Source organism: Pleurodeles waltl, chromosome 4_2 (assembly GCF_031143425.1).
Source record: "Pleurodeles waltl isolate 20211129_DDA chromosome 4_2, aPleWal1.hap1.20221129, whole genome shotgun sequence".
Taxonomy (NCBI): Eukaryota; Metazoa; Chordata; class Amphibia; order Caudata; family Salamandridae; genus Pleurodeles; species Pleurodeles waltl.
In genome coordinates, this window is record NC_090443.1 from 447,681,175 (window position 1) to 447,709,074 (window position 27,900).

At 45.3% G+C, this 27,900-nt stretch overlaps 1 protein-coding gene across 1 annotated transcript in view; it reads right to left on the reverse strand.

Annotated features, from left to right (window-relative positions):
* Positions 1 to 27,900, reverse strand: part of ATP13A1 (ATPase 13A1) — a 381,010-nt gene that overhangs the window by 225,719 nt on the left and 127,391 nt on the right. The window contains exon 13 of the mRNA XM_069231770.1: positions 2,943 to 3,100. Coding sequence (XP_069087871.1) covers positions 2,943 to 3,100 — 158 coding nt within the window. The remainder of the gene's footprint in view (positions 1 to 2,942; positions 3,101 to 27,900) is intronic.

The following is a 27,900-nucleotide window of genomic DNA, read 5'->3' on the forward strand; positions in this document are numbered from 1 at the left end:
AAACCTATCTAAAACCACATGTAACCCTGGGTAGTGGAATTTATGGCTCATGGTCGCTCAAATGGTTACATGGGTGTTTACCCTGCTGTAGCAGAGCCTACCCCCTGCCTGTTTGCTCTCTGTGGACCTGAGTGCATTAGAGGCCTTAGTTCTTGGAGATCATGCCACAAAGTCCCCATTGAATATAGCAAAAAGAGTAAATACATTTGTGAAGGAAAGTGCCTCTTTTTTTACAAGGGCACCCCACACTTTGTGCCGGGTTTCTGATGTGATTTTAACTAAAGGTGCAATAGGTACCTGCTAACTAGGTCCCCAGTGCCAGATCTCTTTCCCCAAACTGCACAGTCTCCCCAATTGACAAAGCCTTTAGCACCATCTGTAAATCCCTAATAAATGGTACCCCGGTACCTGTGGTCTGGGGTACTAAAGAGGGTCCCTAGGGGTGCAGCATGAATTGTGCCACACTCAGGGACCCCTCACCAAGCACATGACACTGCCATTGCAGGCTGCGTGTCTTGATGCAGACAAAAGTGTAAACACGATAAGGCACACAATCTGTGCGCCATGACCCCTAACACTGCATGCAATATAGGTAAGTCACACCTCCAGCAGGCCTTCCAGCCTTAAGGCGGGGTCCATTATATGACATGTAAAGTTATATCTGCATGAGTAGATGTGCCTCTGCTATGTCTGACATTGTCATTTCCCAGACATATTAAGTGAGCAGGGAAAGCCATTTTAAATGCATTTGCTGGACACCGGTCAATACAAGTTATCCCAATCTTCAGTGAAGCCATGTTGCTGGGTGTTTCATATCAAACATCTCATATTGGTGAACCCACACTAATGCCAGTGTTGGATTTACCAATACATGCTCCCAGAGGGCACCTTAGAGGTGCCCCGAGAAACCCTACCAGCCTCTAGTGTGCTCGCTGACCAGTTTCTGCTAGCCTGCCACCTGAGAAAACCGTTCTGGACCCCTGTCGTGAGAGCCTTCTGCTCTCAGGAGGCCCAGAACAAAAGCCTGTTCGGGAAGAGGGTGTAACACCTCCTCTCACAGAATAACCTGCAGATTAACCTTCCTAGGCGGGAAGCCTCAAAGGGATGCCACCTTTGAAATGCAAATCTGGCTCCCCTCATAGGAGAGGAACCCACTAGCCCCCGCCCGTCTGAGGCCCATTTGGCACGTGGATAGGCCGGAGAATTAGCTAGTCAGGAAGGCTTGCCACCCCCAGGCAATTACCATCCCTAGGGTGGGCTATTGCGAGGTAGACAATTTTTCAGAAGTAGCAATCTTGGCGATGGCATACTTAGAAGTTCTGGGACAGGGTTATGCCCCCTTCCAAAAGGAAGTGGTCACATGAGTGCGTAGTAACCCCCAAGGGTCGGTAGCTCATTGGCTCCTAACCTACATATCCCTAATGCCCCTAAACTAAGTTTTTGGGGGAGTTCCTGACACCAGAGAAGCAGATCCTGATGATGTAAAAAGACCAAAGGACACAGAAGAAGAGATGAACAGAAGCAGCTGACCTGGTACACCAACCTCGCTGGCCTGTCTGCATCCCTCGCCGAAATCTGCACTAAAGTCGACTTGTCCTGCAGCTGCAACTCCAGAAACCCGGAAGGACTGCCTGCCTTCAATAAAGACTCAGGACCTCCCATGAACAGCTGACCTGTTCTCCAGCAAACTCCAATAGAAGGGACTCTGGAGCCACCAGAACCTGACATTTGAAGTCACCACTGCACTTGCTGTCTCCGACGTGAGTTGAAGTGGCCAACTAAATCCCCCAGCCCTCCAGAGTCCGAGTCCATCGTGGTTTCACCCTTCCTCCAGACTTCGGGACAACGTCTGCAGCCTCTGCACGCAACCTCCCTCCACTGCGACCGCTCCCGTAAAGAAAACCAAACACCGGAGGACACCTTTGCACTTGTCGCCCTTGACCCATGGAAAAGAGGACCAAAGGTGCCTACCTGTGCCTGAGCCCTGCTGTTGGTTAGCTGGCTCTTAAGTCACAGCCCACTGTGCCAAATATATTAATCCTTCCAGGCTCTGATGAAGTCAGTTTCATTGAGAGCCATTGTAAAATACATACAAAGGACCTACAATAAAGTGACACTGTTACAAACATTGGCAGGAAAGCCCATTTTCTTTCTTGGGGACCCATCATTAAATATTTTATTAACATTTCTCTTAACTTTGAAACCTGGGCACCTCCTTTACGCATGTCTCACACATCATGAAGGTAGAGGACCCTGGTCACAGGGGCAAAACACAACTGTACCCAGAGCAGCAGGGAGACCATAGACCCAATCACACATGGATAAACAGGTATTTGCACAAGACGGATACTGAAACTGATACTATCAGTTTCTCAGAGTTTGGAGAGGGGACCGTACGCACTCTCACAAATTTTGGGTGATCTTTCAATTTCAGAGCCCTGCACAGATTCATGGAAAAGCATGGAAGGACCATCAGTGGGCTTGCTTGAACATAATTGTCTCTCAGGAGAAAAAAATAGAAAGAGCAGGGCAATAGAGATTATTGTGCATGGCAGTGGTCTACTATGCCATTCTGTAAACTGATAGTTAAGGATATAATGCCAAATGTCATTATTTAGTTTTAAATAATGTTTCTTAAAAAGCGTATTTACAGACACTTATGTAACAAAAAAGTAGCTAATGAAAGTCTTTTTCTTTAGTTTTTTTTTAAATAAACAATATCAATAACACCAAAAATGGATATAGTTAAAATCTGTGTTGATTTATGCAAGTCAGGAAAAGTTATTCAACCAGAAAAAAAGTTTTAATATTAAACACATATGCAGAGCCTTACCTAAGAGTCTGCAGGGCCAAATTCACTGAATAATGAAAATGGCACTGTAAAACACGAATGCTCTAATTTATTTAATAGAAAGACAGACATTCACTTCTCAATGGCATACCTTTAGTCACAGACCAATCTATGGCAGTTAGCATTGCTTTCTCCAAAGGATCGCCAACCAAAGTTCCATCATCCATCTGCACGAGCGAGTGACAGGTTGCTATAACTCGGTGTGTTTCTATAGGAATGTCAGTCACTGGTGTTACATCTTTCCCATCTCTAAAATAATTGACAGAAAAGCCAAAGTGCTAGATAAGAGTACAGCAGGTTATTAAATCTCCTTGAAGCAAGGAACAACAATATTAAATAAGGGTCATTTCTATCTAACTCTTGCTAATGTCGTTTTTCTAGTTTCATGCCTCCATTGAAAAATATTTGGCAGTATTCTAATCTAATACTATTCACTTTGTTGGCTTCACACAGATCTGCGGAATCAATCCATTGGAATTCAAACCCATGAGCAGCATGTCGCTCCGCTATCTTACCAGAAACACAATTTGCAATTGTTACTGCCAGCAATATTATGAGGAACAACAGAATCAACATTGTGAAAATTAAAGATGTGAATATAAACAAACTCAACATATTGTCTTAACATGAATACACAATTCCCACCTAAAAGCCTACGCTCTAGCCCCTAAGAGACAGCATGCGATGCAAGTCAAATCTGTCTGTACAGTGTTCACGAGAAGCACAACCCTTCCCTGTTACCCTGGTACAAGGTCAGGCCGCCAGTCCCCGAATAGGATCTGTGAAGACAAAGCCTGAAAGTCTACCAAAAACTGGCATGCAGCATGAATGGAAATTCAGGCGGGAATGCTCTCGAATGCCCCTTTTCCTACACAATGTTTTTATAGTGGACATGTTCATGCACAGAAGTCTGACGCCGATATGTACCCAAGCTCTGGACTGTTTACACAGTCTTGGGGCCGGCAACAGACATTATTATTCTGTATTCCTTGCATTGTGATTCCGGGGAAAAGAACACAAAGAAAAGTATGTCATCCATAGCACTGATAATGACGCATTTGCAAAATAACAGTTGATAATGAAATAAAAACAATGCCACTAAAGAAGCAATAATAAAATGAATAAAATTGAATACAGAGCATAATAACTGGGTAAAAGGGCACAGGCCGCAAACCTAAGCGATCACCAAGACCAAATGACTAACTAAAATGAGCTCACGGCATCCTGTAACACTGCCAGTAGTACTTGTAAGTGACCCCTACAGCAGGCCTTAGAGACATCTGCAAGAGCCTCTGCTATGTCTTTGTTGATTCTTAGACAAAGTCAACAGGAAAACCATTTTAGGCACATGTGCTGGACAATGGTCAATACGAGTTCCCCAGCTATATGATAGCTTCACTGACACTATGGGTGTTTAGAATCAACCATTTCATCTTAAAAAACCTGCCCTGATTTCATTGATGAATTTATTAATACATGCACCCAGAGGGCACCTTGGAGGTGCCCCCTGAAAACCTAATAACTGCTGGTGGGCTCACTGACTACTAATAGCCAGCCTGCCACCAACAAATGAGTTTCTGACCCCCAGGGGTGAGGGCCTTTGATCTTGGGAGGTAAAGAACAAAAGCTTTCTCTGGCACAGGGTGTTCCACACCCCTTCCAACAAGATAACATGCAAATCCGCATTTGAAGGCAGGAAGATTCAAAGAAGCCCACTGCCTTTGGTATGCAGATCTGGTTCACCTCAGATGAGCATGCTGAGCCCCCACACTCAAACCCCAGGGCCCATTTGGCACCTGGACAGGCTGGAAAATTAGCTATGCAGGAGGCGTGTTGCATTTGCAGACTTGACACACTCCTAGGGTGACCAGCCTGAAGTGAACACAGACTTAAGAATTTGGCCATCTTGTGTGTGGTGGAATTAGGAATTCTGGAACAAGGAGATGCCCACTCCCCAGAGGAAGTGGTCATCTAGGGGGTGTTGTGACCCCACGAGTATAAGTAGCCCATTGGCTACCGCCCTTCACTTCCCTGAACACCACTAAATTGAGTATTTAAGGCCCCCTCCTGATACCAAGACCTCAGATATTTGCTGAAAACAAAAGGAGTGGACAAGAAGCTTCCTGACCCGAAAACCGAGGAGCACGACGGACTGGGCGCCAACCCTGCCAGTCTGCCTGCTGCACCTGACCCTCCAAGGAACAACTGATCGGTCCTGCCATTGCAGCATCCATGGAACTGGGGGAGCTTCCAGTGCTTCGCAAATTGTCCTTGGAGCAGAGGAGCTGCTTTCCTGCATCTGCCAGCAACCAAAGAAAGAACTAAGGACCGGGACTGCCAAATCCAACCCACTGCACCTGAGCCACCTAGCCCGACCTAAAGTGGTCCAGTGTCGTCAGTGGTCCCCAAGCCCTCCAGAGACAAAACTCCCCTGGAGTTCAACCACTGTGGATCTCGACCGCATCTGTGGCCTGTTCTGCATACCCCCCTTTTTACCATGACTGCCTCCGGTGACATGGACATGAGTCCACTGTACCTCAATGCCCCGGACCGAGGAGAAGAGAACCACTGGTGTCCCAGTTTCCCCCAAGCTCGTGAGACCTGAGCAGGCTTGTTGGTTTGGGCGGACTCGTCTCCCAGTCCACTCCTACAGGCTGTTTCTGCAGGCTCCCTCTACCATGACTGGTACCGGAAAACCCAATGGTATGAACCAACTCTGCACCCGGCTGCCCTGGAGCAAGGAGAACAGGAGCACTGGTGCCCCTACGTCCCCAAGCAACACAAGAACTAAACCCAGTTAGTGGTTCACCCAGACTTGACCCTCCGTGTACCCCTGCAGCATCTTTGTGACCAGACCAATCCCTATTGACTTACACAGGGCACCCGACACTGAACTGCACTCAGGCGCGCCAGTGCAACTCGAGGTGACCTGTTCGTGTGGCCTAGGACCCTGCCATGTATTCACCTTAAGTCCAGAAGATTGGTCCTGGAAGTTGCTGTGAAGAACCTGTTTGCTGTGTGTTCTCTACCCCAGAGTAACATTGCAACTACAGAAAAATCCCCCATCTACTTTTGAAATCTCTAAAAATCTCTCTATCGAAAAGTACTCACCCAATTCCGGTGATCTTGGTATTTAAATTTATAACAAATTACATGTTATTTTCATAAATTGGTGTTGGATTTATTTGAGTGTATGCCTAACTATTCATCCATACTAAAAGAGAATTTGGGGTGTCATCTGTGCATCTATCATACCTCTGGGGTTTGAGTGGACTCTGAACAGTGTACCTCTTTTTAGTTCACTATAGAAGGAGCCAGCTTCTTACACATTCCACTTGCTGGATGAAATTACTTGACGCATGGGGCTGTACACTAGCTCAGTAATCTCAGTAATGCTATGCCATCATCCTAACTTTCTAGAGACCTAGTCCTCTATCAGAGTGATAGTCATTCCATGTCTCTGAGGTAGGCGACTCCTGCTATTGTGGGACTAATGGACTGCCTGGATGTTTCAAGTTGCCAAGGACCCTATGGAGTTGAATGCTGGTATACCTGCATTGACTGAATTAGTTTTTTTTTGGCTGCAGCTGTGTTAGCAGGCTTAGGACTGTATTATGTCACTACAGTGTTTTATGTACAATTACTCTGTAGTAGTGCTTTTACCTCAGATATTGTTGCAAAGTGACCCTTCTGGGTGGTCATCCACCATTTAATGTATGTGTTCTGACCAATTAAACATAATATAATCTGCTTAAAACCTGACTGGCACATTTAACATTCCGATAAGGCCATAGGAATGGGGCAGAAATTCACTCATGCCATGCAAAGCTAAATGACACTTGTGGACTGCAGAATCTATTGTGTCTTCCACTATAAAGGAAGTGAAAACATACCTTCAGGCCTACTCTGTGAAGCCTGACAGCAGCAGCTTGAACTCAGATGCCCAGATCTGCCACAATTACCCTTTTAAGAGGTAGGAAAACTTGTTTTAAGTACAAGTCAAATGTAAAGACATCTTCCAGGTATAAATGTGAAACCCAAGGCACCTTCTCAGAATACTTTCTAGACCTAGGAAAGATCAGAAGAGGACTAAACTGTTTCCTGTAACCTGAGAGGAGTCCTGAAGAACTGGACTTGTTCCCTTTTGGACCCAGGACAAAGAAGTGGACCCCAAGGGTCAGTTGTCTAACCTCCTGGTGTGGCTGTTGGGGCAAAACAAGTTTCAAGATTTATTTTCCCTGAAAGTATCCAGCTGATCAGTGGAATTTGCTGTTGGCATCTACCCGACACCCTGAGAGCCTTTCAGTGCCTTTCTTTGTGGTCCTGAGGGCTCTAGAAATGTATTCCTGTGGTAGTTTGGACACCAGAAGACCGTTTGGAAACTTTGAAAAACTGTTCCTCCACAGTTTGAGGAATGTCCGGGAAAGAATATATGACCTGCAGGTGTGCTGCGTCCAATTAAATTTCAGCTTTGTCTCGCTCAATGGCCCCAGCACTTCCAAAGAAATGACTAAATCACATTCTGCACAGAGACTTAGAAGGTGTTCAGCAAGAAATCTCCAAAACTCCATTCAGCTTCAGGTATCCAGTCTTGGTTCCACAGTGGCAGCTAAAAATTCAGCTGTGGCCAGCTTGCAGATTTTTCTTCTAAATTGGCATGGTCCCTTTCTGCATTGAGATTTAGCAACTTTTCAAACCTTTTGACTTCCAGACTGTCACTGGGACCAAGCCACTTGTCTTATAAGACCAGTTCTTCAACACGCTATTACTGGCTGTTTGTGGTGCGATTTTAACATAACTTTAAAAATTCATAACTCTTAAGACCAAAATGACAAAAATCCAGTAAGGGTTGTTTTACTCAATTGTTTTCTCCTTATTGCAAAATTAGTTGTGAGGTTTTATTGTGTTATGTGAATTTTCCTACTGAGTATCCACTGCCTAAATACTTTGGACATTGCCTTCAATTTTAAGCCCGACTGCTTTGTGTCATGTCACCACCACAGACAAAGGCACCTTCAAATTAGCCGTAAGACGCTACAGCCAACAGATACAGAACACTAAGAGCACCCATCTTGCAGACAGCATGGACTCCAACAGTAACAGAACCAAGAATCAAAGAAATCTATGCCATCAAAGACTTTACCGCACTCCCTCCAGCATCATCAGCCCCTCAGAAGAACCTGTGCAACAAACTCTCAGAATTCTTTTATACCGGTATCACCTCCATACATATCAAATTCAACCTTCAACCAAACCATGTCATTGTTGCAACCCAACTTCCCCTCAAAGCCGATGAACGAACCCTGACCTTGTGGCCTGCAGTCACAGTGAAGAAAAAAATTATTACTGCTACCATTAAGACCATCCACTCTGTTCCATCTGACCCCTGCCCCAACCACGCTTTCATCAGAGGACTCTACTGATCAAAGAACTAATGCCCATTCTCAATGCCTTCATCGACAAACACATTCCTGGACACCTAGAAAAATGGCATTGCCCAGCTCTGCTCAAGATACCATCAACTCACCAAGGCACACATTCCAACGACAGGCCCACTCCCTCCTACCACACCCGGCAAAGGTCTCCGAGAAACTAATCAACTGAGGCATCACCGACCTCAGACACCAGCACCCCTGCACAATGCGGTCCGGATTCAGGCCCAACTACAGTACAGAAACTACACTCACCGCCGCCACAGATGACATTCATATGATCCTTGGTAAAGACACAGTTGCCCTCAATCTCCCTAACCTATCAGCAGCATTTAACAGTCTCACACACCCATCCTCATCAAGAGTCTGCATGAGACTCAAATGGAAGGAGCCGATCCAGCAGAAAGCAGGTCCTTCAATGTCAATCTCATGACAAAGGATCACTATCCACTGGATCTGCTCCTTCATAATGGATGGAACACAAGCGGTCAGCCCGACACCTTACTCCTTGGAAGCACGCAAACTCATTTGAAGAGTACCTCAAGGTTCAGCGCTCAGTCCTACCCTATTCAACACATTAATAATCCCACTTGCCAAGCTCATCAGTGCACACAACATCAACAATCTCCTGTGCAGATGACGTCCTCTCGGGCAACACCCATAGCACAAAAAATGTCACCGTCTGCATGACCAAAGTCACTAACTAGATGACAACCAACTGTCTCAAACTCAACACAGGCAAGACAAAAGAAAGTAAGTTACTTACCTGTAACTGCAGTTCTCCAGTATTGGTATATTTCATAGGTTCACATTCTTGAATCTTTCCCAATCATTGAAATGGGAGTCCCACGGTACCATAGTAAAGCAGTATGTAATAGTATTATAGTCTATAATGGCAACGCAAAGTCAGTGTAATGCCTATCTGATTTCTTTTTTTTTTTGAAGCACCAAACTTGAACAATAACCAATTGGGCAACAGCACCTTCTAGAGTACTCCCATCAGAGGCTTAGTCCCTCAGATTTTGCAAGCACAAGTCGGAATAATAATCTCGATCAATGATGGAAGCCCGTAAGGGGAGGAGGGTGGGTCGCATGTGAATGTATAAAACATCCCAATAATGGAGAACTCTAGTTACAGGTAAGTAACTTATTTTCTTCTCCAGTATTGGATCTTTCATAGATTCACGTTTGAATCAGAATAGCAAGCAGTGTTTGCAGGTAAGTATAGAGTAATAAAAGCACCCCATAGGATGGTGGTAATAAAAGTACCCCATAGGATGGTGGGTAATAGTTTAACACTAATATTATATATATACATACATAGATACATACATACATACACACACTACCTACTGGTGGTTGCTAGTAGGTAATTATAGTTAGGACCTAGTTTCATTAGTAAGAGCGATTTATTGTTTTGCCAATAACTTTGGTGCCACATGGCGAATGTTCATTACATTTTCAAAACGTATACTTAAGTCGGTTCAGCTGCTGTGTTGAAAGTTTTCAGGTGATCCGTCAAGCAAGGCTGAGGAAAAAAAGGGGTGGGGGGCAGGAGGAAACACGTATTTCCCATACATTTTCCCATAGAGATTTTGAACACTACAGCTTGAACCGCTGGACGGAATTACATCAAGCTGGCCAGAAAGCTAGCTTTTGGCCTAGAAAGTGTGCTTTTTGTGATTTGGTGTAAATCAGTTAAGTAGTTTCTCAGATATTAGAGGTTAAAAAACCTAGATAATCTAGGGATGCAGAGGACCCATGGATCCAACTGTCCCCATGCTTATATCTGATTGGCTGCCAACACTTCAACAAGGAAGTGTTGACAGCCTTTTTGGGGACTCTGCTTCAGCTGAATCCTATAAAAGAAAGGTTAAAAAAATAAATTAAAAAATAAATAGGAAAAGGGGCCTGAGTAGGGACACCTTGAGCCCCCAGCCTTGGGTGCAGGGGTGCCCTAGGGATCCACGAACAGACTAAAAACATTTTTCCTTTTCAAATCTCAGGAAAATCTGCGGATGGATCCACCAATTTTTGTACAAGATTAAAAAAAAAAAAAAAAAAAAAAAAAAAAAAAACACAAACACAAGCAGTCTCCTGCACTTTTCCTTTACTTTGTCCCTGGGAGGGCCAGGTCCCAGAGGTATTATGGGTGGGTGGCATACACGGCCACCCTCCTAGGGCTTATGGAAGCCCCGGGGACCACCACCTCCCTGGGACAAAGATATAAAAACAATGAGGGCCTGCGCCCTGGGCACCAAGTCTCCAGCACAAAAATGTATAAATGAATGTGGTGGGCCCACGCGCAACCCCGTGTGCCTCTATTTCTCTCCTCTCCTCTCCCCCCCCCCCCCAACCAAGCCGACAGCTCCCACCAAGCAAAAGCAAACATCACTCAGTTTTCATCCTGCAGAAAGCAGGCCTTTCATCTGTTTCCCTGCACCGAAATATGTGTGAAGGACAACTGAAAACATGCTATTTTAAACAGCTTCCTGCTTCCGGGAGCCATGACAACTCCTGCAGGGCATGGGGACCTGGCTTGCCTTCAGGCTCTCCCTGCGGTCCTGTCACACACACTCTTTCCCTCTCCCTCTCTTCCATCCTGCAATGGTCACCCCATACAGTAACTTTAAAGTGCCTTAAAAAAAAAAAAAAAACAGTCACTTCTACCCTACTGGTGAAGCTCTAGTACTGTTGCTCAGTAGGTTGAAGGTTCGAATCCTGGTATCTTATGGTAGTATGTCTGTTTATTTGCTCATGTTTTGAATGTTAAACATTCCCAGTGATATAACATTGAGGTGTTTTTCACATCAAAATCGTTGGGTTGCATGTCATAGTTATATCTGGACACTCCAGTGTATGCAGCCACCTGTGGCCTAGTTTAAGGTCTCCAACCCACACACGGAAGGTTGACGGTTCCAGTCTTGTGTGTCAGTGATCATTACACTGATTTAGTAACTTTTCAAATTTGAATATTTAAGGTGCATATACAAAAGTAATCAAACTCTTTACTTGAAAAATGCATCTTTCTTTCCCATGTGTCAGAAAATCTCTCATTCGAAATGTATCACTCGTCAAAGTCTCTCATATTCTCTCACCCACTTCTTCTCCCCCGCTCTCGTTTTCTCGCTTGTTCTCATTCTTGCTCGTTTTCTTCAGTTCCCTACCCCCCCTCAACCCCCCACCCTTTGGATTTACATAACTAAAATTACTTACCTTAAAAAATAAAAACAAAACAATTCACTGGAAAAAAACAACAACAAAAAAAAAAAAAAAAAAAAAAAAAAAAAAAAAAAAAAGTTACAGGGACATTACGTAATAGGATTTTTTAAAATAGAAATTCACTGAAAAAAAACACAAAGTTACATGGGCATTACAGTTAGGTTCTGAATTTACTTGCACAAAATCATCGAAATTCAGCAGTTATGGTTAGAGTTAAACTGTAACTCGTGGCCTTAGGTAACTAGAACTCGTGCCCTTGCCATGCACTGTCAACTACCCCAGATATTACAGCACTCATGGCAACTTCTATAACGTCATTAAAAATATAAATAAAACATAGGCAGTGCATAGCGGGGCGCGAGTTAGAGTTATCTTAGGGCGCGAGGTAAAGTTACTTGACATGTGAATTTCAAATTTCGCATTCACATAGGAAATAGATTTAAGAAAAAAATTTACAAGTTACTTACCTTTGGTAACTATATATCTGGTAGAGACATAGCTTAGTTACAGATTCCTTGCCCTTTCCCGAGGCGTCAGACTGGATCCAGAATTTTTCTTCTAGCAGTACCCTGGCGCCCCATTAGGGGGCGTCGATCGAATCCACGGGCATCCTTTATTCCCAAATTGTTAATGTCTTTTCACGCAGACCAATCTATCACCTTGCTTATTTTTTTTTGCACCCCCATATCCCTCTCATGAGGAGGAAAGACTCCACTGTCTGGTTCCAAAAAGGGCATTGGCGTTCTATCTAGATTGTCCACCCGGAAATCTTGGGTCAATCAACTCTTTATGGGATATGTGGGTGTGAAGAAAGGGAAGGCAGTGTAGAAGAGGACCATCTCACTATGGGTAGTCCTATGCACCAGGATGTGCTACGCTTTGGTGAAAAAGCAGCCACCCTGAGGGTTTGTGCGCTTATTCCACCAGAGCAACTGCTGCTACAACAGCGTCAGCACGTGGAGTTCCAGTCCTGGATATCTGTCACAAAGTGGGCATCCTTACATACGTCCACCAAGCACTACTGCCTGGACAGTCAGGTCTGCAGGGACAGCTATTTTGTCCGTTCGGTCCTGCAGGATTTTTTGGTGTGACCTTAGTTCGCAGCCCACCACCGGGGATGGTATTGCTCAGGTATCTATTAATAAGGTAAGGAATCTGCAACTAGAAGTCTCTACCAGATGTACAAGTTAATTACCTTCAGTAACAATATATCTGGTAGAGACAAATTCTAGTTGCAGATTCCTTACCGACCCATCCATCCTCCCCACACTGCAAACTGATTTCTAGGGACAGGCACTTCCCTCTAAGAGCCCTAGTTTTGGCACACCATTCTCAGTGTTCATGGCTTTGCGCTACTGGCGTGGAAAGTTGTGAAAAGAAAATGAAGTCAGCGCACCAGGGTGGCACCTATATACGAGAGTGACGCCATCACAGCGACCACAACGCCCGTGGAGTCGACAGACGCCACCTAATGGAGCGCAGGGGTACTGTTCGAAGAAAAATTCTCTGGATCCAGTCGGACGCCTGGGGAAATTCGAAGGTAAGGAATCTACAACTAGAAGTCTGTATCAGATATAGACTAACTAGAACATCCCTGTAACCTTTGGTTTTTCCAGTGGAAAATATATACATCTCCTCAAACAAATGTGGCCTAAAAGTTGCTGGGCGGTGCACTCCACTGCCGGTGCCAGTGACGGAGAGGACCAGTCTCGAAAAATACAAATCACAAAAATTATTCACTGCACTCCACGAGGTATCAATAGTGCATGTTAATTCCAAAGAACAACCACCAACGCGTTTCAACTCCCTCAGGAGTGTTGTTCACAGTGAATGTAAGGAAATGCCTCCTTGGCATGGTTGCCCCCTGACTTTTTGCCTTTGCTGATGCTATGTTTACAATTGAAAGTGTGCTGAGGCCTGCTAACCAGGCCCCAGCACCAGTGTTCTTTCCCTAAACCTGTACTTTTGTATCCACAATTGGCAGACCCTGGCATCCAGATAAGTCCCTTGTAACTGGTACTTCTAGTACCAAGGGCCCTGATGCCAAGGAAGGTCTCTAAGGGCTGCAGCATGTCTTATGCCACCCTGGAGACCTCTCACTCAGCACAGACACACTGCTTGCCAGCTTGTGTGTGCTAGTGAGGACAAAACGAGTAAGTCGACATGGCACTCCCCTCAGGGTGCCATGCCAGCCTCTCACTGCCTATGCAGTATAGGTAAGACACCCCTCTAGCAGGCCTTACAGCCCTAAGGCAGGGTGCACTATACCATAGGTGAGGGTACCAGTGCATGAGCATGGTACCCCTACAGTGTCTAAACAAAAACCTTAGACATTGTAAGTGCAGGGTAGCCATAAGAGTATATGGTCTGGGAGTTTGTCAAACACGAACTCCACAGCACCATAATGGCTACACTGAAAACTGGGAAGTTTGGTATCAAACTTCTCAGCACAATAAATGCACACTGATGCCAGTGTACATTTTATTGTAAAATACACCCCAGAGGGCACCTTAGAGGTGCCCCCTGAAACTTAACCGACTATCTGTGTAGGCTGACTAGTTTTAGCAGCCTGCCACAAACCGAGACATGTTGCTGGCCCCATGGGGAGAGTGCCTTTGTCACTCTGAGGCCAGTAACAAAGCCTGCACTGGGTGGAGATGCTAACACCTCCCCCAGGCAGGAATTGTCACACCTGGCGGTGAGCCTCAAAGGCTCACCTCCTTTGTGCCAACCCAGCAGGACACTCCAGCTAGTGGAGTTGCCCGCCCCCTCCGGCCAGGCCCCACTTTTGGCGGCAAGGCCGGAGAAAATAATGAGAAAAACAAGGAGGAGTCACTGGCCAGTCAGGACAGCCCATAAGGTGTCCTGAGCTGAAGTGACTCTAACTTTTAGAAATCCTCCATCTTGCAGATGGAGGATTCCCCCAATAGGGTTAGGATTGTGACCCCCTCCCCTTGGGAGGAGGCACAAAGAGGGTGTACCCACCCTCAGGGCTAGTAGCCATTGGCTACTAACCCCCCAGACCTAAACACGCCCTTAAATTTAGTATTTAAGGGCTACCCTGAACCCTAGAAAATTAGATTCCTGCAACTACAAGAAGAAGGACTGCCTAGCTGAAAACCCCTGCAGCGGAAGACCAGAAGACGACAACTGCCTTGGCTCCAGAAACTCACCGGCCTGTCTCCTGCCTTCCAAAGATCCTGCTCCAGCGACGCCTCCCAAAGGGACCAGCGACCTCGACATCCTCTGAGGACTGCCCCTGCTTCAAAAAGACAAGAAACTCCCGAGGACAGCGGACCTGCTCCAAGAAAAGCTGCAACTTTGTTTCCAGCAACTTTAAAGATCCCTGCAAGCTCCCCGCAAGAAGCGTGAGACTTGCAACACTGCACCCGGCGACCCCGACTCGGCTGGTGGAGATCCAACACCTCAGGAGGGACCCCAGGACTACTCTGATACTGTGAGTACCAAAACCTGTCCCCCCTGAGCCCCCACAGCGCCGCCTGCAGAGGGAATCCCGAGGCTTCCCCTGACCGCGACTCTTTGAATCCAAAGTCCCGACGCCTGGGAGAGACCCTGCACCCGCAGCCCCCCAGGACCTGAAGGACCGGACTTTCACTGGAGAAGTGACCCCCAGGAGTCCCTCTCCCTTGCCCAAGTGGAGGTTTCCCCGAGGAACCCCCCCCTTGCCTGCCTGCAGCGCTGAAGAGATCCCGAGATCTCTCATAGACTAACATTGCGAACCCGACGCTTGTTTCTACACTGCACCCGGCCGCCCCCGCGCCGCTGAGGGTGAAATTTCTGTGTGGGCTTGTGTCCCCCCCGGTGCCCTACAAAACCCCCCTGGTCTGCCCTCCGAAGACGCGGGTACTTACCTGCAAGCAGACCGGAACCGGGGCACCCCCTTCTCTCCATTCTAGCCTATGTGTTTTGGGCACCACTTTGAACTCTGCACCTGACCGGCCCTGAGCTGCTGGTGTGGTGACTTTGGGGTTGCTCTGAACCCCCAACGGTGGGCTACCTTGGACCAAGAACTGAACCCTGTAAGTGTCTTACTTACCTGGTAAAACTAACAAAAACGTACCTCCCCCAGGAACTGTGAAAATTGCACTAAGTGTCCACTTTTAAAACAGCTATTTGTCAATAACTCGAAAAGTATACATGCAATTTTTATGATTTGAAGTTCCTAAAGTACTTACCTGCAATACCTTTCGAATGAGATATTACATGTAGAATTTGAACCTGTGGTTCTTAAAATAAACTAAGAAAAGATATTTTTCTATACAAAAACCTATTGGCTGGATTTGTCTCTGAGTGTGTGTACCTCATTTATTGTCTATGTGTATGTACAACAAATGCTTAGCACTACTCCTTGGATAAGCCTACTGCTCGACCACACTACCACAAAATAGAGCATTAGTATTATCTATTTTTACCACTATTTTACCTCTAAGGGGAACCCTTGGACTCTGTGCATGCTATTCCTTACTTTGAAATAGCACATACAGAGCCAACTTCCTACAGTGAATGAGTCCCTTTTCCCTTTTGCTATTTAGACCCCCTGGTGATACATCCTACTCAGTGCATTATGGTCGATGTAGTTCCCAATTGAAAATAAAATAATTTTATACATTTTATATTCTCCTAAAAAATGAATAAAAATAAAAGTAAACATTTATAATGAGTAATGTTCTTTATGTTTGTTCTCTTGTATGATACTTCTCCTTTCTAATTCGTAATTGCATCAGCTACTGATTAATTCCCAATTAATTTCTCCACTATAATTATCTAAGCTAGACATGTATGTTAATGTCGACCTTACAGCGTCATATATATGTATATTTAAACAATTAATATTGGACTACTGTTACTGTGTTATCTTGGCCAAGACATTTTTATAAATCTACAGTGATCACAAGATTATGAATTTGTTCACTATACTCATAATTATACTTGCAATTACAAATTAGAAAGGAGAAGTATCATACAAGAGAACAAACAAAGAACTCATTCACTGTGAACAAGACTCCTGAGGGAGTTGAAACGCGTTGGTGGTTGTTATTTGGAATAAATATGCACTATTGATACCTCGTGGAGTGCAGTGAATAATTTTTGATATATATATATATTATATATGATATGATATATGGAAAATGTCACTTACCCAGTGTACATCTGTTCGTGGCATGTTCCGCTGCAGATTCACATGCTGTGCACTGTTCCTGCCATCTAGTGTTGGGCTCGGAGTGTTACAAGTTGTTTTTCTTTGAAGAAGTCTTTTCGAGTCACAGGACCGAGTGACTCGTCCCTTTTGGCTCCATTGCGCATGGGCATAGACTCCATCTTAGATTGTTTTCCCGCAGAGGGTAAGGTAGGAGCGATAGAGTGAGAATAGTAAAGATGTCCATTGTAAGGAAATGCCTCCTTGGCATGGTTGCCCCCTGACTTTTTGCCTTTGCTGATGCTATGTTTACAATTGAAAGTGTGCGGAGGCCTGCTAACCAGGCCCCAGCACCAGTGTTCTTTCCCTAACCTGTACTTTTGTATCCACAATTGGCAGACCCTGGCATCCAGATAAGTCCCTTGTAACTGGTACTTCTAGTACCAAGGGCCCTGATGCCAAGGAAGGTCTCTAAGGGCTGCAGCATGTCTTATGCCACCCTGGAGACCTCTCACTCAGCACAGACACACTGCTTGCCAGCTTGTGTGTGCTAGTGAGAACAAAACGAGTAAGTCGACATGGCACTCCCCTCAGGGTGCCATGCCAGCCTCTCACTGCCTATGCCAGTATAGGTCAGTCACCCCTCTAGCAGGCCTTACAGCCCTAAGGCAGGGTGCACTATACCATAGGTGAGGGTACCAGTGCATGAGCATGGTACCCCTACAGTGTCTAAACAAAACCTTAGACATTGTAAGTGCAGGGTAGCCATAAGAGTATATGGTCTGGGAGTTTGTCAAACACGAACTCCACAGCACCATAATGGCTACACTGAAAACTGGGAAGTTTGGTATCAAACTTCTCAGCACAATAAATGCACACTGATGCCAGTGTACATTTTATTGTAAAATACACCACAGAGGGCACCTTAGAGGTGCCCCCTGAAACTTAACCGACTGTCTGAGTAGGCTGACTAGTTCCAGCAGCCTGCCACACTAGAGACATGTTGCTGGCCCCATGGGGAGAGTGCCTTTGTCACTCTGAGGCCAGTAACAAAGCCTGCACTGGGTGGAGATGCTAACACCTCCCCCAGGCAGGAGCTGTAACACCTGGCGGTGAGCCTCAAAGGCTCACCCCTTTGTCACAGCCCAGCAGGGCACTCCAGCTTAGTGGAGTTGCCCGCCCCCTCCGGCCACGGCCCCCACTTTTGGCGGCAAGGCTGGAGGGAACAAAGAAAGCAACAAGGAGGAGTCACTGGCCAGTCAGGACAGCCCCTAAGGTGTCCTGAGCTGAGGTGACTAACTTTTAGAAATCCTCCATCTTGCAGATGGAGGATTCCCCCAATAGGGTTAGGATTGTGACCCCCTCCCCTTGGGAGGAGGCACAAAGAGGGTGTACCCACCCTCAGGGCTAGTAGCCATTGGCTACTAACCCCCCAGACCTAAACACGCCCTTAAATTTAGTATTTAAGGGCTACCCTGAACCCTAGAAAATTAGATTCCTGCAACTACAAGAAGAAGGACTGCCTAGCTGAAAACCCCTGCAGAGGAAGACCAGAAGACGACAACTGCCTTGGCTCCAGAAACTCACCGGCCTGTCTCCTGCCTTCCAAAGAACTCTGCTCCAGCGACGCCTTCCAAGGGACCAGCGACCTCTGACTCCTCTGAGGACTGCCCTGCTTCGAAAAAGACAAGAAACTCCCGAGGACAGCGGACCTGCTCCAAAAAGACTGCAACTTTGTTTCAAGGAGCAGCTTTAAAGACCCTGCAATCTCCCCGCAAGAAGCGTGAGACTTGCAACACTGCACCCGGCGACCCCGACTCGGCTGGTGGAGAACCAACACCTCAGGGAGGACCCCCGGACTACTCTACGACTGAGTACCAAAACCTGTCCCCCCTGAGCCCCCACAGCGCCGCCTGCAGAGGGAATCCCGAGGCTTCCCCTGACCGCGACTCTCTGAAACCTAAGTCCCGACGCCTGGAAAAGACCCTGCACCCGCAGCCCCCAGGACCTGAAGGACCGGACTTTCACTGGAGAAGTGACCACCAGGAGTCACTCTCCCTTGCCCAAGTGGAGGTTTCCCCGAGGAAGCCCCCCCCTTGCCTGCCTGCAGCGCTGAAGAGATCCCTTGATCTCTCATAGACTAACATTGAAAACCCGACGCTTGTTTCTACACTGCACCCGGCCGCCCCCGCGCTGCTGAGGGTGAAATTTCTGTGTGGGCTTGTGTCCCCCCCGTTGCCCTACAAAACCCCCCTGGTCTGCCCTCCGAAGACGCGGGTACTTACCTGCAAGCAGACCGGAACCGGGGCACCCCCTTCTCTCCATTATAGCCTATGCGTTTTGGGCACCACTTTGAACTCTGCACCTGACCGGCCCTGAGCTGCTGGTGTGGTAACTTTGGGGTTGCTCTGAACCCCCAACGGTGGGCTACCTTGGACCAAGAACTGAACCCTGTAAGTGTCTTACTTACCTGGTAAAACTAACAAAAACTTACCTCCCCCAGGAACTGTGAAAATTGCACTAAGTGTCCACTTTTGAAATAGCTATTTGTGAATAATTTGAAAAGTATACATGCAATTGAAATGATTCAAAGTTCCTAATGTACTTACCTGCAATACCTTTCAAACAAGATATTACATGTTAAATTTGAACCTGTGGTTCTTAAAATAAACTAAGAAAAGATATTTTTCTATACAAAACCTATTGGCTGGATTTGTCTCGGAGTGTGTGTACCTCATTTATTGTCTATGTGTATGTACAACAAATGCTTAACACTACTCCTTGGATAAGCCTACTGCTCGACCACACTACCACAAAATAGAGCATTAGTATTATCTATTTTTACCACTATTTTACCTCTAAGGGGAACCCTTGGACTGTGCATGCTATTCCTTACTTTGAAATAGCACATACAGAGCCAACTTCCTACATCCATGCAATGGAATAAATATGTATGTGCAAAGTTGAGGTAAAGGAATGTTTATTTACATATGTACAATGTCTAATTGCAACTCAAACGGCTACAGGCTCCCGGGGAGGTGGGAGGGCGCATGTGAATCTGCAGGGGAACATGCCACGAACAGATGTACACTGGTTAAGTAACATTTTCAATTCGGTGGCATGTGTAGCTGCAGATACACATGCTGTGCATAGACTACAAAGCTGTAATCCTCCCTAAAGCGGTGGTCAGCCTGTAGGAGTAGAAGTTTTTTGAAATAATATTCTTAGTACAGCCTGTCCTACTGTGGCTTGTTGTGTTGCTAACACATCTACACAGTAGTGTTTGGTAAAAGTATGAGGTGTGGACCAAGTGGCTGCCTTACCAATCTCGGTCATTGGTATGTTACCTAGAAAGGCCATTGTTGCTCCTTTCTTTCTAGTGGAGTGTGCCTTTGGTGTAATGAGTAGTTCTCTTTTAGCTTTTAGGTAAAAAGTTTGCATACATTTCACTATTCATCTGGCTATGCCTTGTCTGAATATAGGGTTACCAGTATGGGGTTTCTGGAATGCGACGAACAACTGTTTAGTTTTACAAAATGGTTTTGTTCTGTCTATATAGTACATTAGAGCTCTTTTCATATCTAATGTATGCAGTGCTCTTTCTGCCACTGAGTCTGGCTGTGGGAAGAAGACTGGGAGTTCCACTGCTTGGTTTAAATGAAACGGTGAAATTACTTTTGGTAGAAATTTTGGATTTGTGCAGAGAACAACTTTATGTTTGTGTACTTGTATAAAGAGTTCCTCAATAGTGAAAGCTTGTATTTCACTAACTCTTCGTAATGAAGTGACTTCTACTAGAAATGCCACTTTCCAAGTTAAGAATTGGATCTGGCAAGAATGCATGGGTTCAAAAGGTGGACCCATGAGTTGTGCAAGTACAATATTAAGATTACACGAGGGTAATGGTGGAGTTCTTGGAGGTATGATCCGTTTTAGTCCTTCCCTGAAGGCTTTAATGACTGGTATTCTAAATAGGGATTTTGTGTGTTTAATTTGCAAATAAGCCGAAATTGCAGTGAGGTGTATTTTGATGGATGAAAAGGCTAAATTTGCTTTTTGTAGGTGTAGTAAATAACCTACGATGTCTTGTATGGACGCATCTAACGGTGTGATGTGTTTTGCTTGGCAGAAGAAGACAAATCTTTTCCATTTGTTAGCATAGCAATGCCTGATGGTAGGTTTTTTTGCCTGTTTAATGACTTCCATACACTCGTTTGGAGTCTTCAGGAGTCAGATTGCTAGATTGAGCATTGCTGGATTGGGGTGTCTGATCTGCTGTTTGTGTTGCGTTAACAGATCTGGTCTGTTTGGGAGCTTGACGTGACGTACTAATGAGAGGTCCAACAGTGTGGTGTACCATGGTTGGCGTGCCCACGTTGGTGCTATAAGTATTAGTTTGAGTTTGTTTTGATGCAGTTTGTTGACTAGAAATGGAATGAGTGGGAGAGGGGGATAAGCCTGAGCAAATATCCCTGACCAGTTGATCCACAGAGCATTGCCCTTGGACTGAGGGTGTGGGTATCTGGACGCGAAGTTTTGGCAGTTTGCGTTTTGGTTTGTGGCGAACAGATCTATGTCTGATGTCCCCCACTGGCGAAAGTACTGTGGTACCTGGGGATGTATTTCCCACTCGTGAGTTTGCTGGTGATCCCGACTGAGATTGTCTGCTAATTGATTGTGAATCCCTGGGATGTACTGAGCTATTAGGCGAATGTTGTTGTGAACTGCCCAATACCAAATTTTTGGTGCTAGGAGGCAAAGTTGTGATGAGTGTGTTCCCCGTTTAAGTAGTGCATTGTTGTCATATTGTCTGTTTTGACAAGAATGGGTTTGTGAGCCAGAAGAGGTTGAAAAGCTTTTAGTGCTAGAAAGACTGTTAGCAGCTCCAAGTGATTTATGTGTAGCTGTTTTTGCTTGTTGTCCCACTGTCCTTGAATACTGTGATTGTTGAGGTATGCTCCCCACCCAATCACTGATGCATCTGTTGTGAGAATGGAGTGAGGCACAAGGTCTTGAAAAGGCCACCCTTTGTTTAAATTTATGGGGTTCCACCACTGAAGCGAATAGTGTGTTTGGCTGTCTATCAACACTAGATCTTGGAGATGACCCTGTGCCTGCGACCATTGTTTTGCAAGGCACTGCTGTAAGGGCTGCATGTGTAACCGTGCGTTTGTGACAATTGCGATGCATGATGCCATCATGCCTAGGAGTTTCATCACAAATCTGACTGTGTAATGCTGATTTGGTTTTATTTTTGGTACCATGGTGTGGAATGATTGTACCCTTTGTGGGCTTGGACTTGCAATCGCTTTTTGAGTGTTGAGTGTAGCTCCCAAGTATTGCTGAATTAGGGGTGGTTGCAAGTGTGATTTTTGGCAATTTATTGAAAACCCTAGTGTGTGTAGGGTATATATATAACGTAACATGTGTGATCTTGACACTGCTGGAGTGTTGGCCTTTATTAGCCAATCGTTGAGATATGGGAATACATGCGTGTGTTGTCTACTTATGTATGCTGCTACTACGGCAAGGCATTTTGTAAATACTCTGGGGGCTGTTATCCCGAAGGGTAATACCTTGAATTGGTAATGTTTTCCTTGTATAACAAACCTGAGGTATCTTCTGTGAGATGGATGGATGGGTATGTGAAAATACGCATCTTTTAAATCCAGTGTTGACATGTATTCCCCGTTTTAGTAATGAGACTACATCTTGTAGTGTCACCATATGAAAGTGTTCTGATTTGATGTATAGGTAGAGAGCCCCGAGATCTAATATTGGCCTTAGTGTTTTGTCCTTTTTGGGGATAAGGAAGTACAGGGAATAGACCCCTGTTCCTTTTTGTTGATGAGGTACTAGTTATATGGCTTGTTTTGTTAATAGTGCCTGCACCTCTGTTTGTAACATTGTTAGATGATACGACGATAGTTTGTGCGCTTTTGGGGGAATATCTGGAGGAAAATTAGTGAATTCTATGCAGTAACCATGTTGGATAATTGATAGTACCCATGTGTCCGTTGTTATGTTTGACCATTGATTGTGGAACATTTCCAGTGTTCCTCACACAGGGGATGTGGGTTGAGGGAAGGTGATGGCAAAGTCATTGCTTGTTGTTAGTGGATTGCTTTGTAGGTTGGAATTTTCCCCTGGATTTGGGAAATCACCCTCTGAATGACCCTCAAAACCCCCCTCTTTGATACTGTGATTGGTATGAGGGCTTTGTCTGAGGTAGATGGTTCTGATGGCTGTGGCCAGAAACCCCTCCCCCCCCCCACGATACTGCGGTTTTTTAAATGGCTGTATTGGGATGAGTAAAGCGCTCCCATCGCTTTGGCTGTATCTGTATCCCTTTTCATCTTTTCTATGGCTGTGTCCACTTGTGTGCCAAATAGCTGTTGCTGGTTGAATGGCGTGTTGAGGACCGCGTGTTGAGGACCGCCTGTTGAATCTCCGGTTTAAAACCTGATGACCCAAGCCATGCATGGCGTCTAATTGTCACTGCAGTTTTTATTGTTCTTGCAGCAGTATCAGCTGAATCTAATGCAGACCTTATTTGATTATTAGTTATTGCCTGTCCCTCCCCTACTATCTGCTGAGCTCTTTATTGGTATTCTTTGGGGGAGGTTGGGGGTGGGGGGAGATGTTGAGTGATGTCGCTCATCTCATCCCAATGAGCTCTGTCATATCTTGCGAGGAGGGCCTGAGGGTTCGCTATGCGCCACTGATTGGCTGCTTGTGACGCTACCCTCTGTCCTGCTGCATCAAACTTTTTACTCTCTTCATCTGGAGGGGGTGCATCTCCAGATGACTGCGAGTTGGCCCTCTTCCCCCGCCGCACTGACCACTACCGAATCTGGGGGCAGCTGCTGGGTGATAAATACCGGGTCAGAAGGTGGTGGTTTATATTTTTTTTCTACCCTTGGTGTTATGGCCCTTCCCTTAAGTGGCTCCTGAAAAATCTGTTGGGCATGTCTGAGCATGCCTGGGAGCATGGGTAGACTTTGGTAAGATGTATGTGTGGAGGACAAGGTATTAAAAAGAAAGTCGTCCTCTAGTGGTTCGGTATGCATGCTTACATTATGGAAAGCAGCAGCCCTAGCCAAAACCTGTGGGTAGGAGGTGCTATCTTCAGGTGGAGAGGGTTTAGATGGATAGCACTCCGGGCTATTGTCTGACACAGGGTCATCAAAGATCCCACTGGTCTGTGTCTTGATGTGACTGCACAGTGTGTGTGGGTGACTGTTCAGTGGCTGTAGCAAGAGGCGAAACAGTTCTTTGAGGAGAATGCGCTGGGGAAAACGGGCGTGGCGGAGATTGCTCTCTTGGCACTTTAGCCTTTGGCTGGTCAGTGTCCGAACGTCTTTTGAAAGCCAGTTTCCTTTTAAATTTGAGTGGAGGTCCTGTGAGGATCTTTCCAGTAACCTTGTGGATCTGTATCCTGGCTTGTCTCTCATCAAATTCCTCCATCTGTAGAAGTTCCTCCTCAAAATCTGTGGCTTTCTTTAATCTGTTTAGAAAGTCGATGTTCCTCAGTATATGAGGCTTTTTTCGGCTCCGAAGCCAGTTTTTTCAGTACCAAAATGCCCATGGTGATAGTAGGCCTTGGTTCCGAAAGTCTTTCGGGATTTCGATTCAACGAGTCGATGTCGAACTTTTTGAGAGACTGTGTCTCGATTCGAGTCCAAAGACTTCGATGCAGGTGTGGCCTTTTTCGGTGCTGAAGGTGTTGCTTGATCACCGCTTGATTTCTTCCGGGTAGAGCCATGGCCTTCCGGCAGTGGCGTCTGAGGTTTTTTGTTTGGGCTTGGACTGGCTCTGGGTTTGGCTCGGGGCAAGCGTACTCACGTGTTGGCCTGCTGTCAGTGGTCGGTCCAAGTCGGAGTCGTCCGAATCAGATCCTTGAATGGAGATGGCCATCTCCTCTTCTTAGACGTCGAGGTGTTCGGTACTTTGATGCCATCTGTAGTCGTCTCACCATTCAATCCCTCAAGGTCTTCTTGGAACGGAAGGACCTGCAGGCCTCACAAGTATCCTCTCAGTGATCTGGTGACAAACACAGATTACAGACCCGATGTTGATCCGTGTATGGATACTTTGCGTGGCACTGAGGGCAGAATCAGAACGGGGTCCGGTCCATGAGGCTTCGATGCTTCCTGCGGTCAGGCCGACCAGGCACAGGCTGGGTGCAGGTGCCCCAAAGGGCAACCGAAGGTGTGTTTCGCCGGTGCGAGGTGTTGACGGAAGATGGTTCGTGATCGAAAACAATACTGACGATTTTCTGCGTATTTTGAATTTTTCAGAATCGAATAACCGGAGCGAAGAGGGAACACTTCTGAACCAGATGGCGGAAAGAAAACAATCTAAGATGGAGTTGATGCCCATGCGCAATGGAGCTGAAAGGGAGGAGTCACCCAGTCCCGTGACTCGAAAAGACTTCTTCTAAGAAAAACGACTTGTAACACTCCGAGCTCCACACTAGATGGCAGGAACAGTGCACAGCATGTTTATCAGAATGCCGTAGAAGCACCTTCTTTCCTAGTGGAATGAGCTTTAGGTTTTATTAAAAGTTGCTTTAATGTAGCATGTTTGAATACATTTAACAATCGATCTAGGTAATCCTTGTTGAGAGATAGGATTACCTTTATGTGGTTGTTGAAAAGCAACAAAAAGCTGTTTAGTTCTATCCACATAATACATTAGAGCTGTTTTAAGATCAAGAGTGTGAAGGGCTCTTTCTGCAGTTGAATCTGGCTGTGGGAAGAAGACTGGCAATTCCACTGTTTGGTTTATGTGAAAAGGTGATAGAACTAATCCAAATTTTTTGCCAAATGTTGTAAGTACAACTCTATGCTTGTGTACTTGGAAGAAAGGTTCCTCGAGAGTGAAAGCCTGTATTTCACTAATGCTTCTTAATGAAGTAATCGCTACTAAGAAAGCAACTTTCCAAGTCAGAAATTGAATCTCACACGAATGCATGGGTTCAAAAGGTGGGCCCATTAGTCTTGTGAGTACATTATTCAGATTCCAAGCAGAAACTGGTGACGTTCTCGTGGAATAATACGTTTTAGTCCTTCCATGAAGGCTTTAGTAACTGGAACCCTAAAGAGAGAGATGTTGTATAGTCTGCAAGTATGCTGATATGGCAGTAAGATGAATTTTAATAGATGAGAAAGCTAAATTTGACTTTTGTAAATGAAGGTAACATACAATATCTTGTATTGATGCTGTAAGTCGGTCAGTATTTTTAGATTGACAGTAATAAACAAATTGTTTCCGCTTGTTAGCATACCATTGTCTAGTTGTAGGCTTGTGTGCTTCTTTGAGAACTTCCATACATTCTAGTGGAAGTTTTAGGTAACTAAATTCTATGACTTCAGGAGCCAAATCGCTAAGTTGAGAGCACTGGGATTGGGATGTCTAATTTGTCCTTTGTTTTGTGTTAACAAATCCGGTCTGTTTGGAAGTTTGCAGTGAGGTACTACTGACATGTCTAAGAGTGTTGTGTATCAATGTTGTCATGCCCACGTGGGGGCTATGAGTATTATTTTGAGAGAGGTTTGACAGTTTGTTGACCAGGAATGGAAGTAGTGGGAGAGGGGGAAAACGTAAGCAAATATCCCTGACCAGTTGATCCATACAGCATTGCCCTTGTACAGAGGGTGTGGGTGTCGGGATGCGAATTTTTGTCATTGTGCGTTTTCGCTTGTTGCGAATAGGTCTATTTCTGGTGTCCCCCTACTTTTGAAGTACCGGAGAGTGAATCTCCCATTCGTGTATCTGTTGGTGTGTTGTGCTTAGGAGATCCGCTAGCTGATTATGTATTCTTGGAATGTATTCTGCTAGTAGGTGAATGTGATTGTGAATTGCCCATTTCCAAATTGTTTGGGCTAGAAGGGACAGTTGAGATGAATATGTCCCGCCTTGTTTCTTTAGATAATACACATTTGTCAGATTGTCTGTTTTTATCAAGACGGTCTTGTGTTTGAAAAGTGGTTGAAAGCTTTTAGGGCAAGCAACATAGCTGATAATTCTAAATGGTTTATGTGATAATTTAACTGTTTTGAATCCCATTCCCCTTGCATGGTAAGGTTAAGATGAGCTCCCCAACCTATCATTGATGCACCTGTTATTGCGGTCTGAGGCACAGGGTCCTGAAATGATCGCCCCTTCATTAAATTGCTGAGATTCCACCACTGAAGGGACCTGTGTGTTTGGCTGTCTAACAACATTAGATCTTGCAATTGACCCGGTGCTTGAGACCATTGTTGTGAGAGGCACTGTTGTAGTGTTCTCATATTTAGTCTTGCATGCAGTACTATTGCTATGCAGGATGCCATTATTCCTAATAGTTTCATGATATATCTTACCGTAGATTGTTGATTTGGCTGCATTTGTGGTATGAGATTTTGAAAAGCTAGTATCCTTTGTGTATTTGGATAGGCTAAGGCTTTTTGTGTATTGAGAACAGCACCTAGGTAAGGTTGAACCTGTGCTGGGTGAAGATGTGATTTGTGGTAATTGAGAGGGAACCCTAATATATGTAGGGTTTCTATTGTGTATAGAGTGTTGTTGACATTGTATAGTATCTCTTGATTTTATTAGCCAATTGTCTAGATAAGGAACGACATGTATGTGGTGTCTTCTTAGGTAAGCTGCTACTACCACTAGACATTTTGTGAATACTCTTGGAGCGGTTATGCCGAATAACAGAACTTTCAATTGGTAGTTTTCCCTCTATCACAAACTTTAGGTATTTTCTGTGAGCTGGATGGATGGGAATATGAAAATTCGCATCTTTGTGTTTGTAGTAGTGGAATGACGTCCTGCAGAGTGCCATGTGAAAGTGTTCTGACAGGATAAATAGATTTAGTGGTCTGAGAGTGCCATCCTTTTTGGGAATGAGGAAGTATAGTGAGTATACCCCTGTTCCGTGCTGAGATTTTGGAACTAATCCTATTGCCTCTTTTAGTAGTAGCAATTGTACTTCTTGTAACAGAACACTGTGTTCTGGGGACAGCCTGTGATAACGAGGAGGAATATTTGGAGGGGTAGAAATCAATTCTAGGCAATAACCACTGCAGATAACTGAAAGTACCCATTGGTCTGTGGTGATATTTTGCCATTGGAGTGGAATTGCTGCAATCTGCCCCCACAGGAGATGTGTGGGGTTGTGGCATACTCATGAAGTCACTGTTCTGATGGGGGTAGTGACATTTTTTGAGGCCTGGAATTTGCCT